The sequence below is a fragment of the Calypte anna genome, chromosome 1 (genome assembly GCF_003957555.1).
Source record: "Calypte anna isolate BGI_N300 chromosome 1, bCalAnn1_v1.p, whole genome shotgun sequence".
Lineage (NCBI taxonomy): Eukaryota > Metazoa > Chordata > Aves > Apodiformes > Trochilidae > Calypte > Calypte anna.
In genome coordinates, this window is record NC_044244.1 from 146,113,263 (window position 1) to 146,136,770 (window position 23,508).

General features: G+C 38.0%; 1 protein-coding gene across 1 annotated transcript in view; it reads right to left on the minus strand.

Annotated features, from left to right (window-relative positions):
• The window catches only part of PCCA (propionyl-CoA carboxylase subunit alpha), a 276,373-nt gene that overhangs the window by 203,106 nt on the left and 49,759 nt on the right, over positions 1-23,508 (minus strand). Inside the window, exon 7 of the mRNA XM_030446329.1 lies at positions 1,123-1,254. Within this exon, the coding sequence (XP_030302189.1) occupies positions 1,123-1,254 (132 nt within the window). The remainder of the gene's footprint in view (positions 1-1,122; positions 1,255-23,508) is intronic.

Here is a 23,508-nt window from a genome sequence, read left to right on the forward strand (position 1 = left end):
TGTGGAGGCTTAACCCCTTGGCACTTCATTCACCTTTCCCATTTAGTTGGGTTTTTTTTCCTCCTAACAGAGTTTAAAATCCAACTTAGCTGACACAATGCTGAAAAACATTGCCCTGATATATGCTGCCCCTTAAAATGGTCTGTGTTCAATCAATACATTCAGTTGTTCCCAATTACCTTGACATTTCCTATTCCATCATGTAAATTATACAATAAAAATTATAAATAAAAATACCTATGCTTAGAGGTCGGTATCAGGAGTCATAACTAAAACCTGAAAAGCTTTCCCTTCAGCCGCTTTGAAATATTGGAACAAAGTTTTTACTTTTTTGTGCAACTCTTAAGTCCTACTCAAACTTTCTTTGACAAAAAAATCGAAATTGACATCAAGCACAAAAAAACCCAACCCAGGAGGTCAACATTTTATAATATACCAAATTTTTAAGTATATACAACAAAGACTTTCAAGGAAAAATTTACCTACATTAACACAGACAAGACACTAAGACACAGGAACACTTTAAAGAGACAAATACTTAATCACTACAGCAGAAGAAAAACCAAAATATACTTTATTTCACCTTACAAAAATACAAAGAAACAGCCAAACTATTTAGAAAAATCAGTAATCATTCCTTCCAAAACCCTGGGAAGAACACTAGCTGTAGATTCAAAGAGCCAGCCACCCCCCACTCACCCCAAGTTTTGCAACACTTGGAAACCTACATCAACACAGACCATAAAATAGAGACTCCATACAGTGTGACAAACCTGACTGTTAACTTAGGGCTGTCAAGACTTCAGCCAACAAGAAACCTGAGCAATATAAAGATATGTCCAGTCAAATCCACAGCAGATATTTAACATATTTACCTTCCTTTGTGTTAAATTTCAAGCAAACTATTTTTAGAGACTCTGTAGAAGCAGTCCTTAATACATTTTTATAATAAAAAATTTTACTTTCTTCTCCAAAGCTCTCTTGCTAGTAAAAGTCTGTAGCCCATTAATTACTTGAAAAAGTTGAAATTGTAACTACATTCTACATCAGACCTTCAATAGGTATACTTAGATTTACACACTGTTAGGACAACCCGGAGACAGTAATTAAATGATTTCTCACCTTGACTACTCCATCAAAGCCAGGGATGGTGTTGACCTTTGCATTCTTGGCTAACAATTTGCTTTCAATCTTGTCTCCCATAGCCTGAATAGCATGGGTGTCAGGTCCGATGAAGGTGACACCTTCTGATGCCTGCAAAGACAAGGAAGGTAAAACTTAAGCTGACTTTTAGTTTTCTTCTATACACAGGTATTGCAAGTTTTTCTTATTTTGAGCTGAAATAATATTTAGAAGACATTGATCTGATAATGTAACAAGTCACCAATATATAAGCAGCATTTCAGCCAGTTCATTAAAAAATGTGTGTACCTTTGTGAAATTATCTATCCACACAGACTCAAAGGCCCTGTCATTAGCATTTGTATAAGTCAAAGCCAGGCCAAAGAAAAATAGCTGAAAGTAGCAGTATTCCAGCTTGAAAGTTAGAAGTATCTCCTGAGAAAGCACAGGCTTGTAAACTTACCACTGAAATAGCTGCAAGTGATTTACCAAGATACACCTGCTAAACTGTAATGCTGTTGAAAATTATATACTGCATTCATAAAACCAAACTTTGGTGAAATATCAAAATAGAAGTGCAGACTCCTACTCAATGCATTTAAAGGTCTTGAAAATAATGTAAGAAGTAAAACAATGTTTACCCAATTATTTGAGACAATTCTTCCAATACTAATGTGCAAACAGGTTAACATAAAATACCTTAATACTTCTATTTTAATACACCTCTAAAACACTGAATTGCATTCCCCCACCCCTCATTTCTCTATGCCACCAGACAACAGTGATCAAATACACAGCCATCTTTTTGAACTACTCCAGGGTCAGTACTATACAGAGCCAAAGGCAATTCCATCACAACTGTTTCACTGGAAGTTATTACAGCATCAATGGGTATATACATGTTTTGGGCAATTTAATGGTCTTTGTACCATAGGAAAACAACATCCAAAGAATAAGCATATTAGCCTTGCACAATTTTTCCAACTGACTTTAATTTTGCAACTAATTGATCAACTTCTAATCGATTAATTTTTTTGCCTAATCCTAAGACATCTATAAAATGCTTTAAAAACAACTTGTTTCCAGCCAACAGGCAGTTTGCTTTATACTAACAAAATTATAAACATTCTTATATTGGAACTGATACCTTAACATTGTCTTTCTGACATACACTTTTGCTGCATATGTTAGGATTGCCAGATATTTTTAGTAAAATGTAATTTGCTGAAGCTTCATGTATGTATATGATGGCAGCACATGACATAGAACAGACGGGGAAAACACATTCTCCTATTCATGATCGTGTAAGAGCTGAGAGCTCCCAACAAGCTTGGGAGTCACTGTTGTTACTATCAGAAGTTTCCTAGGAGGAAAAGAACCTCTGTGTAGACAGCTTCCTGCCATCCTAGCTAACAGGGTGCTACAGATAACATAAAAGACCAGGTAAGTATTACAGACACACACTAGGAAGCTCAGTGCAAAGACACCCAAATCAAATGCAGAGCATGAGTTCAACTACATCAAAGGCTTCTCTGCTTTAACTCACAATAAACCATCTGGGTTTTTATCTCAGCCCGTATCTACTACAGTAGTCTTCTTAGCTCGGTAACTCAGTATTACTGATCTGATTAACAGCTGCCTGACAAACACAAGTGGGGAAGACTGCAATAGGAGGGAGGAAGGGATATGAAGACTGGCACAGGGGTGCAGATCTGTTCATATTATAGTACCAAAGGATCTGAACACTGAAGGAATTCACTTTTTCAAGGTGAAGGGAAGCAAGGAGTTGATGTTTGAAATCAGTGACACAAAATATGGACCTGATTATTCTAGAAACAACTGCAGATTATATCCTGAAGACTAATACTCTATTCTCCACTTAAAAGAGTTACAAATAGGTGCCTATTTACACCTGGAGATGGGTAGAGTTCCCTTCTGTCAGCAGAGAATATTCCCATCTCAAAAAAACATTGTGGAAAGTTCCACTTATCTACAGTTTCTGCAACAGCACTACCATCCTGATCAATGCAGCTTCAAACTTCACCATGCATTGTTTACTGTTCCTCCTCTCAAAGTCTATCATGAGAGACACAGCATCTCTATGTGCCATCAAGATTGTAGGTACTAAACTTTTACTGTCCTGACAGACTCTCCAAGACTCCCAACTTCCAATCCTCTACTCTTACATTACTTGTCTTCCTCCTCTGACTTTCTTCTGTCAGAAAATAAGAAAATCTTAATTCAAACTGAAGGTCACAGGAAAGGAATAGAATTAAATTAGTGGCAACAACAAGTATGCACCTTTCCAGTAAAACACATGTATGGAACATCTTTCTTGACTTTCTGACTCTTCTCCCTGACCCGTGGTCAAGGACTTGCAAAGTGCCCAATTAATTCCTGATTCTGTACAAGCAGGTAGTTGGATAAGATGACAGCACCATTCAAGAGAGATTCATGAACCACCCAAGAACACGACTCCAGGCTATTTCAAGATACAGATCTGCTGCACGCAGTGTAATCATTATGTGAATCTTTCACAGAGCTGTAATATTCTACATGGACATAACCAATACCACCTTTTAATATAGTATTGATGATGAATAGCATATTTAAATCACTCTAATGCAAGTATCACCTGGTGCAACCTATACCTCTTTTTAAATGTATACTATTAACGTTCAGAATTTACAAACTGCAGTTGTCTACACATGCACCTGCTGGCTTTAACTACTCTGAACCTTTATACCTTACACAAATCTGCTCTTTAATTGTGAACAAGCCGCAGCTTAGTACCACCACCTATTTCTCTACGTGGTTAGTCAATTTGGGCAGTCATTGCATCCAGTTATTTCCCAGCAAAAAATCCAAGACAAATAGTCCTACTTAAATATCACAAGATACCTAAAACCGTATCACTCAGTATGCTTCAACATCCATATATGAAAGGATAAAGAAAACAAGGGAGCTTCACAGGTTTCCAGCCAATCTGTCAAACTATCTCTTACATGGAATAGTTGTGTATTCTCTGACATTATTTGACACTATCTTTAGCTAAGCTGACAAAAAAAAAAAAAAAAAAAAAAAAAAAAACACACAAAAGAAGAACCATCCACTCAAAAACCACACTTTTGTCAGCTTTAGGCACTACCAGACAAAGTATCGCAAGTCTTGCTACAATTTAAAACCCTGCCAAAGATGCTTCCTCCAGTGCTTTGCCAAAGCTTCTCAGCTCATCACCAGAAGCAATTTTCTTATACACAAAATTCTACTAAATGGCCCATTCAAAACTCATGCCTGACACTGAAAACACAAAAAAAGACCGTAAGAAATAATGTCAGTAACATGTTCAGTTCCCACAAAGATTTATCAGCACTCATCCACTAGCAATCTTAGTTTATTAAGCACATGAAAGCAGTGAAATTGTACAAGAACTCTGTGCTTGATGACAGTCTGCTCACACAGAGCTGCCAGAGTGGCAGCACACACCAGAACCTCTGCTGTACATAACCTTACACGCTGCATATCAAACAAGTTCTTCCACCAGTTCTGTTACTCCTCCATGTGTTCAGCAGTATATACTTCAGCCTCAACAACTAATTATCTGGCTTCAGGGTACTTCAGTTTTCACCATGAGTATGCACCCATCTTTTAGTTGAAAATACACCTGTGATACCTCTATCATAGCACTACACTGCATACTCAAACTATAAGGAATATTTTATAAAAGAACAATTTCAAAATACATTCCTTACCAAGAAAGTTATTTCTTTCTCATTAAGAGGTAGTTGAAAAGTTGAAAAATTGGAAAGTTTTCCCCAACATCCTCAATTTTTAAGGACAGCAACAGAAGGTTTAATTGTAGTGCTGCAAGAACCACAAGCAGTTCATTGTCTCTCCCCGTTCTGTTTTCTTGTTGTTAGGCCAGACAAAAGCTACTGTCAGGGAACACAGGGCCCCAAAATATACCAAAAACTAAACATCAAAGTAGGACAAGCAATAGCAAGATCTGAAAAATCCATTTGAAAAGCCTGTGGTTGAGATGTATGTTACCTTCAGTCTGTCATCAACCACATATGACTGCTCTGGGGAAGAGTGGGCCAAACAAATCTGTCTGAGTGCCAATTGCCATACTCCCAACATCTGCAAAGAACCTGTCCATGTGACAAACTCTTGGGGACCTGATGTAGAGGAAGAGACCAATCCTACAAGATGAGATTCCTCTGCTTCTTTTGATGGAAATTATGAATGCAGATATTCAGTTACTGTATTATACAGTAATAGTGGATTCAGCCTCGGTGACAGCATAAGAACTAAAGATAGAAAGCTTGAAAGAGGGAAAACTGCATAATAAACGTTTATACACACTGGCTCCCTTGGCAACACGCACTCTTCTGTGGGCTTATGAATATGTGGCAAACCGGCCAACTCACTGCCAGGCCTCTCAGCACTGCAGGAAATGACTGAACAGTTCCAGCACAGCTTTAGACAAAACAAGTGATACTAAGACTTTTCCTCTGTCTTTTACCACATTAGCTATGGATAATTAAACCCACTTTTTGGTGTCCTCATTCGAGCCAAGAGACTTGAATCTGCATGTAACACCAGCTTAACATGAGCAGCTCCAAGAGACAAGAACGTATTGCCATGAACAAAAACAAAGCCATCAAGAACCTTACCTTTCCTCTTTCAGGATCACTTGGTGAGGGGGGTTTGTTCCACTCACACCACACTGAGGTGGCAAAACACACTTCCAATGTCCTGCTGCTTCCAGGTACAAAAGGCCCTATAATTATCTTACCACACAGAAACAATGGCAGTAATGCAGGCTTTGTGCTGCTTTATTCTCTGGTACCTGAAATGGTTAGTTGTAGGAAAATGTTTACTCTTTCTGAGAAAGAAATGGCTGAGAGGAGGGAGAGATCTCAGGAGCAATTGTAGCTCCTCTATGGTATTGAAAATACACTTTCATACTTAAACACAGCTGGTTTTAAATAAGCTCATGAAATTTACAGAAGCCAAACAGTTATACAGCCATCAGATCCTACATTCTCAAACTCAGACTTACAGCTGTTTTCAAGACTATCCTAACTCAGGTGTTACTTCTTGGAAGACAGTAACAGTAGTTTGCTTGGGAGAAAAGGGCTTAACTCCAGCTGGCTCAGAGACTGCAGTCTGTAAGGAGCCATTCCAGAAACAACTAAACCAATCCAGCTGCTTTTCCCCAATTTTCTCCTTCCTCTCCTGCACATCCTTTCCCACAGTCCTATCCATCTCCAGGGCAGGGCATTCTCCAGGGCAGGCTTTGGCCCTCCTCAGTTGAGCTAACTGACCAACATAGCAGGCAAGAGCCAAGTGTGGTTTTTTTTTAAAGTTCAACTCAAGAAAGTAATGGAAAAAATTATCTACACAGAGAAGCTTGATGGGCACTGGAAAAATGACCACATAAGCTATTGAAACACACAAGTGGGAACAAGAACCTTCCTCTGAGGGATGGCACATCCTCAAACTCTCTGGTGTGCAAGAGGGAGAGTGCATGCTGCCATACTGACCTACTTCTATGTTGAAGTCAGCATTTGTGTTTTAAGGTTTAAAATAAAGTATTTGTTACTCCTCTGAAGAGCACCATTTGAATCACAGAATGACTGGAGGTTGAAGCAAAGCACTTGCTTGAACCAGCTCTTTGACTTGTGCTGTCAAGTAGTGCAGTAACTTAATGGCAGAAGAGAAGAAGGAGCAAGATTGTGTTGTAGCAACATAACAGCAGGATCAGCAAGTGTTGTAACAGCTTAACACATTTAGTCATGAACTTATTGGTGAATGAGGTTATGAAGAAAGGTCTACAGAAAAGAACTCTGGTAGAAATTGTATCATAGCTCTGGTCTTCAAAGGGATCTTGTCCAAACTCCTCAAGTTTTATTCACAAGAAAAACTGGCAAAGGTTTCCATTAAATACTTGCATGTAGCCAATTAATTCTTTCACTGATTGTAATGGGGAACAACTGCCTCAATCTGCCTTCTTGACACACAGACAGTCAAGGAGCTAGATCCAATTGGGAAGAGAAGGAGCAGTACTCTGGTAATCAGAATTCCAGAAAAATTAGAATCTTCCACAAATGTGGTCTCTTATCTACAGCAGGGACCCACAGCTCACTGGAAGAAAACAGCTGTACATGCTGCTGCCTGCAGCCACAGCCAAAGCAGAGCAGATAAGCAGCACAGCTGAGGGATGACTGGAATAGCTAGCTGGGCTCAAAAACCAAGTCATACAGGTTAAAGGCAGGGCTCAGAAGAGCTGGCAGTGAAAGGAAGGTTCAGAGATTGAAACAACATAGAAAATAATCAAGTAAAAGAGAAAAATCCAGTGGAAGTGGCCAGATTAAATATCCAAGCTTCAGGAGTTCTAACAGGGGGGGAGGAAAGGAAAAAAAAAAAAAAAAAAAAAAAAAAAAAAAAAAAAAAAAAAAAAAAAAAAAAAAAAAAGGCATGACATCTGTTAAAAGAGATATGGACATAAGAGATCACCTCACGTTACAGAAAGAGTCCATTCCACACTGGGAATGAAGCCTCCTAGGAAATATACTAAATATAAGAAGCATCCACTCAGTAACCTAGTAAATACTGAACTGGTAAAATACTCTATATAACACAATGTGGTGGTCATGAAAGAATGTCCCAAAACTTTCTGCTAGCCTCACAGAAACAATCTGTCTGCCCTAACAACTGAACTCCATTGCTGCTATCCTGAGGGCTCAGAATAAAGAATACATACAGGAGTGGACAGTGATCTGTCCAGGCATCAACCTGTAAATTGAGTATTAATTAATAATTTAATTCTATGCAGACTTGTAAGCTGGAAAATGTTTGAAACAGCAGCATACCACGGTATAGCCATGGATAGCCAAAAGTAACCATTCTCCAGCAGTTCAGCAAACATGAGTTTCTCCAGCATTTTTCAGAATGAAATAAGCAGAACTTTTGAAGCCAGAAGATCTTAATATGCACACATATGTACACACACAAGAGATAAAAGACACAGGAACATCCTTCATTAGAACAGGTATTTAAAAAATGAGCCATTCTGAAGAAAAGGAAACTACAGCCTCCTGCATAGGCTGATGACAGAATAGCATAAAATCCTTCAGGTGAATACAGTGTGTGCTGTAAGCAGATGGATAAGTATGCCAGATGGGGAAGGGCTGCAGCATCCTACTTCTCTCTGACTACACCTACCTTTGGCTTCTGTAGTTCTTCCTGGAGGTCTGACTTTTGTTTGAGAGTTTGGAAATAGATGGAATACTTCAGTCATGTTAAGCAGCAGGCAGGCAGACTGTGTTATCAACTAGCTTGTGAAGAAAATGGAACTGGTAACTGGAAAAAATAGAACTTGCTAGAGGATGGAGGTGGTGAAGAACTGCTGCCCAGCCTGCCAGACCTCAGTGGCTGTTCCCAGTTCTACCTCAAAATAAAAACTTACTCTTACTTAGCTCCAACACATACTGCATTTTAGAAGACAGGCCCAACACATAAGCAATGTCACCCCCTGTGACACTATGCTGTGCCATTTAAAGCATCTTAACTCCCTGTCTCAAACAGGGGTCCATACCATAAGAGAAAGTGATACATTGAAAGTACTCCTTCAGAAAGTGAAAAGTTAGCAGAATTAAAAAGCCTTACCTGAAATTGAACACAGCTGCAGAAAGTTTGTCCCACTTAAATTACAGAACACTAAAACATTTTCACAACCACAACTTGTGAAAAGCCTCGGTGGTGACATGAGTTACTGGGGGAAAGGGGATAGGAACATGGTTTTAATTTTCCTGTATATTTGTGTATATTTAGTAATTTTTTCCTTTTTATCATTACAGTTTTATTAAAGCTGTGTAGCTTAGTTTCCAACCCATAAGTCTCTCTCCCTTATTCTCTCTCCTTTCTTTATCAGGGAGGGGAGGGGGATTAATAGAGAGCATCTCACCTTTGGTTTAATTGCCAGGCCAGCATTAAGCCATGACAACTATGCAGTTGCCAGAAAGACTTGGATTACATTTAAGTTCTACCCATAGTACCAAACTTTTGAAGGACCAAGTGAAAACAGCCCTCATCCAAGCCCCAAATATGCCTTCGCTAAAACAAGCTAAGAATAGAACACAGGAACTGCATATATCTATATATCACATGAAGGGAAATAGGCATGCTTTTCAAAATGCATTGTATGTATATTCAGGAGTGGAGAGAGATAAATGAATCTGTTCGACTGTTCTGAAGCTCAGCTTAAAGGAAAGGCACAGTTGCTTAATCCAGTATAAATACAACCTAAGGCTACTCAACTCCACACCATCCCAAAAAAGCATGTACCTCTCAGAAAAGGTGTCTGACCTCTTAAATAAACACCACGCAAATGGTAAGTGTGCTTGCACTGATTTAATTCTGCACTTCAAAAATAGTTTCATTAACCAAACATTTCTTAGTGTATATTTTACTTCTAAGTGGAAAGAAATGGTATTCAGCTTTCAAGTCATATCTCTGCAAGTGAAAGCAGCACAGAAGCAGCTTTTTCCAAGGACTCAAAGCTACAAGACACTGTGAGAGGAAAAAAACATACTTCTCAGGCTTTATGCTTATAAGTTTTCTCTTTGAATCTCACCATCAAGCTGAAGTTTTATTCACTTTAAAACAGTCCAAAGCTTTTCCATGAGCTACATACTATTTTGTCTTTGTCCAGAACTTCAATGCAGCATCAAGTTATCCAAGTTTAGAAGCATTTCTAAAATACATACGATACAACCTGAACATACAGTAGTTTGTGTGACATGCCACTTACAACGATGATCTGCTTTGTCACCAATAAAATATTACACACACACCACCCAAAGCACAGGAACCCAGCACAGCTGTGTTGCAGAAAGTCTCGAGTATTCATCTGGATCAGTAGTAATGAATCCTCAGAAAATTTAAGGAAGAAACAAAAGCAACTTAAGAGTTTTCTCTGGATGGTTTCCGTATTGCTTTTCTTCACTTCATGGCATTGAAACCACCCTCGATTTTTACATGATAAAAGAAATCTGTGGAACTAATCCTAAAAACCTCTTTCTGTTTCCTTGCTTAACACCTCCAGGCGACAGAAAAGACAAAATGCTTCATTTGCATCCTTAAACATTAGAAACTCCGAATAAGCCTTTTCAGCTGCAAATGTTATTGCATCTACATTTCCAGAAGAGAAAGAAGGTTAAACAGCCTACTCAGGTTTATGTTAACTCATCTCTTTTTAGCACCGTGAGCAGCACAAAGAGCAGAGAATGTGGAAGCTTAACAGCCCAACCTCTTTCTTCATTACGTTCAATTAGATCCTTGAAATGGATATAGCTGCTGATTACACGAAGATAAAGAGAAGAAATCAGGTATGCACAAAGGAAACAGCAAACACTAACAAGTGTCTTAGTCTTCCCAATCATCTAGTTTCATGAAGACCATTTCATTTTTCATGCAACACAAAAAAGTTCTATCAGTTGCATGGCCACACAAGGTTTTCGCCCGATGTAAAAGCAACGTGTTTAATCATTACTACAAACTCTTTGTTTAAAGTGTAATGTTCCAGTGTTGCACAAAGCCAATCTAAACATGTGTGCAAGGTAGGAAAGACTCCTTGCTTGATGTGCTACAGAATACTCCATTAGTTAATACATTTGAGCCACAATACAAATGGGCAGACAACACTATTAAGCTAAATTCAGTCAGAATACTATTAAGTACAATTTATTTGTCAAAAGTACTAGGCCTCCTAAATGACCTTTTTTTCTTATTAGATTTCAATATACATGGTATTCTTAATTTGTTTGGAGTGTGAAAAAAGCACTTGGATAAACTTTATTGAATTCAGTAGATAAAGCTAAGAGCACTTTCTTTTCAAGGCCATTTGGCTTCCCATCTGGAAGAAAAGTCTTCAGCTTGGCAGACAACACTCCATGAGTTGTTAAACACAAAATGAAAACCAGGCACTCAAAGAAAAAGCAGGACAGAGAGAGAAACAGGGGAGCATCATCCTCTTTGGCAATACAATACCTCACATAACCAAGGATATACATAAAACTTTGCATCAAAGTTCAGGAGGGAAGACAAATTGCATAACACACAGTTCAAAAAGCTGAATGTTAGAGCAAATTAAGAAAATGCATGTGCACAAGACATTCTTTATACAGCCATACTATTTCTCTAGTCCTAAAGATGCATGCAAGGCTTTGCAAATGAATGAGATACTTTAGGTTCTGTATTTCAAGGGAGAGGAAAAAAAAAAGACATAAGAATACATTTAGAAGTCAACAAATCAACAAAATGAAAAATGAACACTGTGTTACTGAGATGTTACAATGAGCTTACAATCAAAGGATATTAACTGTACATCTACAACAAAACCCTTAGTAATAAATCAATAACTGAAAAGAAAAAATCCTTGTTGAAATAAATGTTTTGCCAGACATTTTACCATGTTTTTAAGTGATCACCATTACATTTATACTGCATATCCAGAAGCCAAATTTAAACTTAAGATGACTGTCCAGGCTCAGACCACCCTGAATTTACTGATGTGTTAAGCATCAGGAACCCTGGTATTGATACCCAGGAGGGTAAGCAACCCTAAAACCATCTTCCTAATAACCACTCTGCATATTAAGAAACAGAGTTGAACAAAGCACACAACTATACTAAAAAGGGTTATTTCTCACAGACTGTAAAAGACAAACACACTGAGTAAACAACACTTCATAAAAATAGTGTTAAGCTCACTGGCCTGACCAACTTCTATCATGGGCTCCTGTTTCCCACCTGGTAGGTGTAGTTTAGGATCCTCCTGGGCCTCACATGAAGGCCACTAAGTTATCCCTGTCAAATAGATGCTACAGCTTATATAAAGACAAGATAGCATTTCTTCAGTGGATGTAGTCATCCCCTAACATAATTCATAGAGACTGTTCTGAAGACCTTCAGAGAGTTAAAAAATATGCCAGGAACTACATGACAAGATACAGAGCACACCAGTGAGAACTGGTCACTTAAGAAAACAGGAAGCATCTGTACCTTGTAAAATGGAGTTACTCTTCCTCCAAGAGAGTCATTACACAGCACTAGATTTAATTTCTGACATGCAATAAACAGCATCATGTGGTGAATAAATTTATTCATAAATAGCTATCCATCAATGAAATTAATAAACATTAGTTAAGATCTAAACAACCATTAAATCAAGCATACCAACAACAACAAAAAAATACATGTGCTTGTGATGGCTTGTGGGTTAGGTTGTTCCTCCTGCCCTCACTCCCTCAGCAATCAGGTTTAACACACTAAACCAACAGAGTCTTCCAAAGCCATTATATACTGACCATGCAGTTACTGAAAAATGACACAAGTAAAGCAAGGATGGGATTGAGTCAACAGTTCATTGAATCATACGCTAGTTTTGGTTGGATACAACCTTTAAGATCATCAAGTCCAACTGTTAACCTAGCACTGCCAAGTCCATCACTTAATCATGTCCCTAAGCACCACTTGTACACACCCTTTAAATACCTCCAAGGATGGGGACTCCACCACTTCCCTGGGCAGCCTGTTCCAGTGCTTGCCAACTCTTTTGCTGAAATTTTTTTTTCCTTATAACAAATCTAAACTTCTCCTAGTAGAACTTGAGGTCATTTCTTCTCATCCTGTCACTTGTTACTAAGGAGAAGAAACCAGCACCCACCTCACTACAGCCTCCCTTCAAGTAGTTGTACAAAGTGGAGAGGGTGCAGAAAAGTGCAACAAGGCTTCTTATGGGTCTGGAGACTGTGGCTTATAAGAGACTGAAAGAACTGGGGCTGTTCAGCCTGGAGACAAGGAGGCTGAGGGGAGACTATCATCCTGTAAAATTACCTGAAAGGAGGTTGTGAGGTGAAGTGTTGGTCTCTTCTCCCTAGTGACTAGCAATAAGACAAGAGGAAATGTGTTCAAGTTGTGCTAGGGGAGGTTCAGATGGGATATTAGGAAAAATTTCTTCACTGAAAGAGGGGTGAAACAAGTTGCCCAGGGAGGTGGTGGAGTTGCTGTCCCTGGGGGAATACAAAAAAACACGTAAACATGGTGCTCCAGGAGATGATTTAGTAGTTACAGTGGTAGTGGTATAGGGCTGATGGTTGGACTTTATGATCTTGAAGGTCCTTTCCAACCATGGTGATCCTCTAAGGTCTCCCTCTCAGCCTCCTTTTCTCCAGACCAGATCTAAACTCCTCCTGTCTGTCACACCACAAGCAGCATCTGTGAAGCCATCAGTTCAAAAACAGCAGCTAAAAGCTGAAGGGGTAAAAGATGCTTAGAGGATTTTACAGAACAACCCAAAGACAAACAGCGGCAGTAGTACAGCCATCAACAAACACACTGTCACATACAAGGGGGAACACAGGGGAAAGGGTGCAGAAAAGGTATAGGCAAGAATTAAACAATGCAGGATGACTGAAATAACATTTGTGATCAGAGATACCTGTGGAAAAGATTTACAGACAGTCAAGAACTGGGGTTTTACAGAACTATTGCCATGGCAATGAGATGACCAACGCAGGAGGTGGCTGCTATCTATAACAGCGACGGATACTGGAAGGAGGTGCTTAAACACAGAAATGGGTCACTCAGAAAAGCTGTGGAGTCTCCATCCTTGAAGATATTCCAAACTCAGCTGGACATGGCCCCCAGCAACCTGTGGCAGTTGATCCTACTTTAAGAAAGGGTCTAGGCATCCAGATATCCCCTCCAAACTCATCTATGCTATAGCCCTAACTCAAGAATTTCAGGAGGATTATCATCCCTAGCCAGGTGAGGAGGACTGCAGCAACCCATAGTATAAAAAAAACCTGGCACAATTCTTCTGTTAAAAAGCATAATGAGTCCACCTTAGGTTTTCTGAGTTAAAGGAATATTGCTCTTCCTAACAAATCTCACAGCATCTTTTTTTTTTAAAAGAGAAAGTAGAGCCTGGCCATAGTGGTCTTTCTTCTCTAATAACTGGCAGTGCTATTGTCCAGCAATTTTTTCCTACCTCTTAATGAAGTATACTGATCCATCAGTTTTGCAGACAAAAGTAATACCTGTTAGAACAATTAAACAGCCATTTTAAAACAAACACAAAAATCCCATCCAAAGGTTCTCATCTCTGAAAGACAAGCTCATCTGATTATATTAGGCACCCACAGGAAGATGCTGGTGGAGCCAAGGAGGGTCAGAGAGCACTCCCTACAGGAGCACCAATACAGAAGCTCTTCAGAGAAGCAGCTACAGTCTGAGGGACTGAGGATGGTAATGTAGTATATCTGTAGTATGTCCTCTTATCAGGTGAGTAAGCACTAGTGTAAATCTGGGATAACGATAGAGCCATAGTAAAGTACTTCACAAAACTGTGTGAAGTACTACTCTCGTGTCCTTCAGTATTTATCTATTAGCAATTCTACTAATGGACTTTTTTAAAGAAGATGTTTGTTCAAATCTTAGTTCCTTGGAGAACACTGTGGACTAATTACCCTGTAATGAAAGATAAATAGTTCTTACAGATGTCCACTGAGAGAAGTCCAATACATGACATGGAAGGAAATTAAAAATTCATTTATTTCCTTCTCCCCTTTGGAGAGTGTTTTGCTGCATTTTCTAACAACCAAGTCTTTGGTACTTACATAGCTGTTCCTCCAATTTATATTTGTGTTCAACTTACATGAAGTTTACCTTGGATATTATGGCCAGAAATGTGTGCGATTATTTTACTTTCTTAAATATGGATGTTCAAATAAAATTAAGCAAAAAGGCTCAGGTGCTTTTGTAGTCAAACTTAAGGGAAAAAATATTACTCCTCAGTATCTTTAAATAAGACGACTTGTGTATACAAATTCATCTTTTCCAAAGCTGTGTGTTCTCACTTCTACATATTCTTGCATTAATCAAACAAGCATATTTGGCACTTTGCCTTAAGTTTAAAAACAACTACATGCCATCGTAACTACCACTTTATTATAAAAGTTACAACTATCCTAAAAATGTGTATATTACACTGCTAAACTTCTTGGCTAGCATGAGGAAATAACAGTGGAATTGGATATATTTATCAAAATGTGATGGAATAGTGGTATTACAACACTCGGTGCTACAGCCTTGGGGATAGCAGCCTCTCACTATCTCAGTGAGATAAATAAAACAAATTCAATAATGTGTATCAACGTGTAGTACTAAGAGAGCATTTGTAGACACTTACAACAAAGCAATGCATAAGATCCCCTTGGGGCCCTGCTCCCTAGAAAACACAACCAGTCTGAGTTCAGGATAAGGTTCTATGACCAAAATATCTATTTGTATTTTTGAATACCACCACCTCTGGAGCTGAAAGAAATTCCTCCAGAGGCTAAGGGTGGAACAGCTTTTTGTAACAGAACCAAGTTCCTCCCTCCCCCTCCCAACAGATGGGCCTGAGAGTTGGACAGTCTGGCTTCACTTGTGCTATAAAGTAATTAGACAAACAAATCTGGATCCTGTAAATAAGCACATGTTTGAAATTAAGCATGCTTAAACAGTTGCACAATGAGGGCCTAAAATTCAAAATTTTAGCCTGCAAAGTAAATTAGCCTATTAAATGCTTGCAGCCTTTCTGAAAATTCACATTTCTTTCTTTTCCAAGGTCCCCATGGGAATAATATGTGGGGAGAGAAATTAGAGTAAACAAGAGCCCAGTCAGCTTCTCCTTTTAATGTAAACTGATGTTTCGGAAGTGTTCAAGACTGCAGATAAGTTCACATCACCCTAGAAAATTTTTCCTATTTTAGTACATAATCTAAGTTATATTAAAATGGTGAAATGCAATAGAAATTTCCAGAAGCTCAACCTGAAATTTGCTGGCCTTGAATCACTTGGAAATTCTTAGCAAACTGGATTTTCACTTGTGAACTGGATGTTGAAAAGTATGTGCTACTAGATCATATTCCTAATAAAGCTACAGGAAAAAAACCTTATATGCAAAATATTCTTTGAGAAATTAGCAATGAAAAGCAACACTGGTTATATACAAAAGCTGCATTTTTTAAAAGTTACTTCATAACTAAATCTATCTAGAGCAACAGATGCACCAAGAACAATCCCCTGGACTGAGACAAATTGCCTTAAACACACCTTTTCAGAATCCACCACTTCACTCACCACCTACCACCTGCACCCTACAAGAGAGGCAATGAAACAAGGAGAAACCACAACATTAGTAACCAAGAACCACATCACAGGATGCTGCTGCAGCAACTCTGACATACTGCAACTCTCAAAAGCCAGATTTTACAGTCTCAAAATCCCTTCAGCATCCTCATAGTCATCTGCTAACAATAACAGGCAGCAGGCAAGAGGCTTGATCTGACAAGCTTAGCCAAAGAAGGAATGAATAGGAATTTTAATTGCCAACAGCTAGAAGTGCTGTACTATGATAACTAAGTCATGCACGTTTCACCACAAAAGAGCTGATCTCTAGGCTTTTCATTTTTCACACCTAGCCCATTGCATTCTGCATTTCTCTTTCTGGGTTACTTTTAAGATTACTCTAGATGACTACCTAAATAGTCCCAGCACTTGAGATGGAAAACACGTGACAAGGTATCTTTCATCAGGTGAAAGGTGGTAGAAACTTGCTCTAAATCAGAGATTTTACAAGACACAGAGCTATAGATGAATAACATTTCTGCATAAGCAGAGGACCTCCACAGGCCCCATCTTTAAGGCACTAGTTGAATCTTCACTGAAACTTGACATGCAAGAAGTCTTGAATGGATTCAAAGGAAGAATTATATTCTAAATGTAAAGGATTAGCATGGCAAACCTTTAAAACTCACCCTTTCTAGTGGGAAATATTTGATTTTAAATATGGTGCTGTGACAACATTTCTACACCCCATGTTAAAATTCAGTCTCTGTATGTTTTTTTTTAATACAAAAACACAACCTGAAGAGTGTATCTATGAGCCTCTCTGTGTAACTGTCAGTCACCATTTCCCCAGCAAATCAGGAATTAAAAAAAGTAAATCAAAACTAAATGAATGCTGACAAGATAGCTAGAAATACCAGCTATGCAGAAGATTAATCTGACGGGAGATACTCTCATAAAGAACGCAGTTTATGAATTAGAGCTGATGCTTAAGACAGACATTTTTTTTGAAGAATGAACAAAAACCTTGTTTCCAAGATTTTCAATACAGAAAACAAATGTAGAAATAAGGAACTCATTTACTCGTATCTGGAATAAATAATCTTTCACTCTGAATAAAAATACAATCCAAAAGAATTCAAAAATATTATGTACAGAAAGGGGAAATTCCAAAAATGCAGAAACCAAGAACAATGGGCTCAATCTTTCCCAGGAAACTACGCCCTCTAATTTTAAGAGCTGCAGACCAGATACAAGGGTCCCCAATTCTGTAGTTTTTGTGAACTAATTTCAAAATCTTATCCTTTAAAAAACAAAATAAAAGCTACATTAAGTAGTCTCTCAAGCTTATATTGCAATATTTTAAAAGTTAGTAAAAAAGTTCTTGCCCTTTATGGTTCACATTTTAAACATTTCTGACGAAAAAATTACTGTAAATGAAGCACGCGAGATTCTCCATTGGAGAACCTTGACAGGTAGCTTAGACAAGAGGAGAGACAAATGCCCTTAATCTTTGAATTTGCTTTGCCTGACCACAAGGACTGTTTGCATTTCTCCATTCTCAAAAGAATGGTGGGGGCTAAGATTTTTTTTGGTGGGTGTAGGGATTAAGGTTTCCCCATTTAGAGCCCCAGGCTTTTCTTTCCTGTTTATTTTTAGCTTACTCTTTTTTATTTTCCTTCAGATGCTAAGAGAATTGGAAGAAAAGGGAAAAGGCATAAACCAGCTTTTCATTACACACATGCATATGACATCTAGCACAACAGGGATTTAGTGAGCATAATTAGGCTCTTCGGATCCTGCTCTAATACAGATAAAGTCAGACATTAGCAATACTGTAATTAGATTTAATATACTCTGCAACACCACCATTAACACTTAAAGTAAAAAAAGTGTCATTTTAAGTGCTGAACAGTCAAAAAATGACTGATGTTACCATCTAGTTGTTTCTATCTTTGCTCCTTCAAGCAAATTTTTGTTCAGCTCCAGTACTCTTCTCATTGGTTTCTTTTTCTTCAGTATCACATCAGAAAATGTGTACAGCAAACTTCATGCAAAGAGTAAATCTCTTCATTGCAGATGTATGAATGGGGTTCATGCAAAAGTTCTTGTTCTTTACAAAATTAGAACTATAGTCACTCTATAGATATTAAGCTGCTCTTCCGATGTATTTTATTTCAACCAGTTTATGTAAAGCATATGTTTTTATAGGTATTTGACACTTCTGCTGTCTTATGAAGATACTCTCATTAGTCAGCCTATTGTGTCTTTTCATTAATAAACTGAACACATTTGTGAAAGCACAGCTTCTCTCTCACTCACTCATATGGAGACCCAATTCCACAACAATACTGGAATGCACTGTTTTAATCCCTGAAGAAATGTTCATTTGAGAACTCTTAACTTATTAAACATTTCTCTCAATCTGAATAGATAATTATTTATATATATATATATCACATGCCTCTAATCCATAGATAAGTATATGGATCTCCACACATGCTTTCAAATAGCCAGTTTAAAGTTTTAAAGAAGTTACATGGAAAATTAAGACCTTTAACTGCTGCACAGAATCAACAGTATTGTCCAGCAAATGCCAGATGTCTTAGTAAAAGTTACAGTATATACCCAGCTCAGACTTTTTTTTCCCATCACCATGATAAATTTGAGCAGGGTTTCAAAATCCCCTGGAGATCACACTCAATCCTTGTTTTAAGGTGTCTCCATTGATGGCTATTAGTAGCAGGTAATGTAGCTCAGTGCTCAATTCCTCTAGAGCAAGCAAGTCAGAAAAGCAACAAGACTTGCCAGCTGCTTGAAGCCTAACAGCATTTCCATTCCTGCCTAGGAAAATCACAGTTATTTTCTATTCTTTAAAAGATAACTTCTTTAAAGTCCACCCTGAGGTCATCATACCAGAACCTGGGGACTATTTCAAGACACATGTTCAGGTTTCTGTAGTTTGCAACTGCACAGCACACCTGATCAATTTCAGGTTTTGGATAATTATCATGAAGTTACTACATCAAAATGATACTTGGGGTTTTGAGAGTAATCTTCAGAATATGGTTCAATATGAATGCAAAACTTGAGGCTACAAGACAATAATAAAGGCCAAACTCCAGATATCTTCTGATTCATGGGAATACAAGGTCAAGACATATCTTATAATCATACTGGAGAGGACCGATCAAAAGGTCGCTTTAAGATCTTAACATTAATTATTTTCTTTCACTCATTTTAACAATGGCATTCAACTACCTAATAACTACCTAGCTTATGCTGTTGCCAAGTTCCATCTCCAAGTCAGCTCCCCTAACTTATCCCTCTGGTATCTTTTCTGTTTAAACATTTTACGAAGTTTTGTCATTCCTAGAATGGAAACCAATCATCAGATTTTACTGTGCTATACTAGAGCAAGATACAAGCACTTTACACTAGAAACTTCTTAGGAGGGAATTATATTTTAAAGAGAACAAAGTTTTATCAATCAACAAGGCTCCCTTTTCCTTTGCTACTTTTTAGATGCAGTTGCAAGATCACAGTATTTTTATAGAACTGTACACAGAGGCTGTTGTGTCACTACATGACATTAAGAATACCTGGCACTACAAATATTTAATTAATGGAGTCAGACATTCTGGAGGAAACCATTCCTGCACTGAGTGACAATGCAGACTTGACAGGAGTTGCTGGACTGAAATCTTCACACATACAGACAAGAACTTTGTGTGCAGAGAAATATGGAGTCACTTTCGTTATTTTTTGCTTACTCTTCTGCTGCTCTTCACCTGGCTTTGTTTGTCCACTAATTTCCTAGTCTTATCAGGAAAAAACCAACCACACCTACAGCAACCAGAAAACAGATTTAAGAGGGTAAGATAACATTTGGGTTCAACTGCAGGAGGAAGAGGTCTTGAAGTCCCTATGATTATCACTTTTTCCACAGAAATGTGGCACAATGCTAAACAATACACAGTAGAATAGACTCCAGTTAACGCATGAGCATGCTGTAGATACTTTAACCTTACTACTTCAATTTTAGGCTGTAATGGAAAATTCAAATTGTAAATTCAAAGAAAAATAGTCTGGTTGCTTTCCGGCCCTTCAAGCTAAAAAACCAGCCTGTACTTACGTAGTAATACTACTTCCATGGACACAATACGTGCACTTGATATTTTAAGCTGTGCACCTTTTTTGTGTGTGTGCTGTGAGGTATGCAGTGTGTCAGATTTTTATAATCTTTTATTTTCTAAACTAAGGCAAGTGTTATAGCATTAAGTATTTGACATTAGAAGAACAGATATTGCACTTAACATTTAAGCTACATTCAAGATAAAAACCACTCACAAAAGTAACAGATCACCAGAAATAAGCAGAGCAAAAACACTCTAGGAAACCAAATACAAATTTATTTTCAAGAGAATCTTTAGTTTCTTGCCGTGGGAGTTGTTTGAACCTCCCATCCCTTTAATTGAGGAGGCTACTTAAGAAATTCCATGTCAGTCAGGACCAACACTGTAATACAGCTATAGAAGTCCACTTTCAAAATTCTTGAAAACCCATTTAAGGATATCGCTAGGGGGTAAATTAAAGCTGTATGCCTTAGGAAGCCAATAATTTGAAAAATGTACAGGGGCTGTGAACTCTGAAGTTATCAAGCACTGAAATGACTAGAAAAGTGTTTTGTATAGTTGGAAGTAACTAAATACAAAAAAGTTCCTGTGAAAAATGTACAATTACAATATTTAGATGTTGTTTAGTAGGTTAACATAGGATGTGTAACAAAATCTAATAGATAATACATGAATTTTTCATCATACACATACCTATGTATACAAATACGTATAGTGGTGAGGCAGAGCTAACCTATGACAGAGGATCTCAGTGTCCTTTATCCACTTTTCATAAACACAATTACTTGAATATACCTTTGTCAAATTCTAAATCTCCTTGACTCCCCACTCCAAGTGTTGCCTGCACAAGCATTTCTCTAAAAGTCTGTAAAATGCTGGAACTTTGTATACAAAATTAAGAGAAAGAACAGTCATAATGCTGTTTCAACTATTATTTAAGAAGAGGTCCTCTACTGAAGCTAGAGGACTTGAATATGAAATCCAAACAGAAGGCAAGCTGTGAGAGTAGTCAGGTATTAGACCAGGCTGCACAGGGAGGTGGTGGGATCACTATCCCTCCAAGTATTTAAAAACCAGTGTAGATGAAGCACTTCAAGACATGCTTTAGTGGGCTTGGTGGTACAGATATTGATTCATTATTATTTTATTGGAGGGGGTTGTTGACAGATGGACGCTCTGTTCTGTGATTCTGTGCCATGGTAAGCATTAAAGCATAAATATGCCTTTACCATTCTAATGAAGAAGTTACCTGTACTACAGTTCTCTTTCCCACACCTACCTGCGAGTATCTCAAGCTTTTTGAGAGAATAAACAACAACCAAGTCCTAATCACAAGACTAAGTACCTGACACAAGCTTATCCACAAAAAAAATGCCTCTATTTTCGCACTTTTCTATTGTGAGCCAGGACACCTTTCTTGGCTAATAGTAAAATAAAAAGGTCTTTCCAGCAACATTAATAAATATGTCACCAGCTGTTATCTCAAACCATTAGCTGTTGTCTAGTCACAGTCTCCATCAACTGAGGTTCTAAATTACCACTTCAGATTCATTCTGTGTTAGCACAATGCTAAAGGCAGCTCTCTACCCAGACAACCCAAGAAGCAGCTCTTTTGCAAATTAACAATAGGAATTCCAAAATTGACCAAGGCAGCTATGAAAATATTTCTAGCGTGTGAAAAATATTCAAATTACTCTACTTTCTGCAAACATTCTCATTTAAGCATATGCACCTAATGTTCAGATAGGCTAATAAAAGGGTTCACAAGTTCTTACACAATGAACTGGCAGGTTTTATTCACAAGAATGTTCTGCAATATCTTTTGCTGGTTTTCCTCCATTCTAAATGTTTAATGCATTCCCCATCCCCAAACTGTATAATAAGTAGCTTGAATATAAACAGTGTTCACAATACCTCAGAGAGAGAGTGGGAAAGAGTAAGCACCAGTACTCTTTTGCTAAAGTTCTGAAGAACATGTCACAGTGATCCTAACAGGCATCTGGAATAAAAATGCTTAGTTGTCTGCGTACATATGTAAATTTAGCAATACCTATCCTTTCAGACAGAAAATATATGCAGGACTTACACTGTGAAATTTCCTTTGCAGAAAGTTTCTGCAGTGTTCTGTAAACAGCCTGAGCAGCTATAGCAAGAGTATTGCTCCATCAAGAGTGGTATCATGACAAATTATATCATCGTTTAACTAAATAATATCATTTAGTTAATCCATGTTTTATTAAACTAAACTGTTGCCACATGAAACCATCAATTTCCTCCCAAAAGTCAGCAACCTTCATCTTGTATCTCAATTGCCAACCACAATGCTATTACATCCCAACACAAAAATATTTGCCATTACAGCAAAGAACCACACACATTTTCTTCAAGCTGTCATAGGAGGCAGAGGAAAGTAAAAAAGGGCAACAGCAAATATTCAGAGATCCATGTCATAACCTCATAGCAGAAAACTGTACACCACATAAGGTAATATGTCTCCAGGACCCATTGCACAAGTATTTCTTCCCTGTACCACCTCTGAATAAGTAACCTGGTTGGGATGTCTCTCTCATAGTAAGAGAAGGCCTGCCAAGAGAGAAATTGAGAATGACTGTAAAAGGAGTTACAAAGGAAGAGGTGTTTGGTAGCAAAACCTACCTGAAGTAACCTTTCTAGACATCATCTCTGCATTTTCCTGTTGCTCCATGCATTACTAATCAGTGACCCACTGGAAACCTCAGCACCCATTGAAAAGCCTGGCAGGGTATTTGGCTTTCAATTCTTTTACTCAGTTTATTCCCAACACAAGTATATTCATCAGGCTTAGAAACAACTCTTGAACAAGGGCAGCCACTCAGCAGTGAAATGTAAATTACTGACATGTGCTAAAACCTGGACTTGCCACTGCTAATGAGCACATTAAAGGAAAAAAGCTCACTAGATATTACTGCAACCTTTTCACTTAACCCTGTGTGTACTGAAAGCCATTATTTAGTATCAATTAAAGAAGCCATCTCTAAACAGTGAGATGTGTATGTTGATTGTGTATGTTCAGGTATATGCCTCCTAC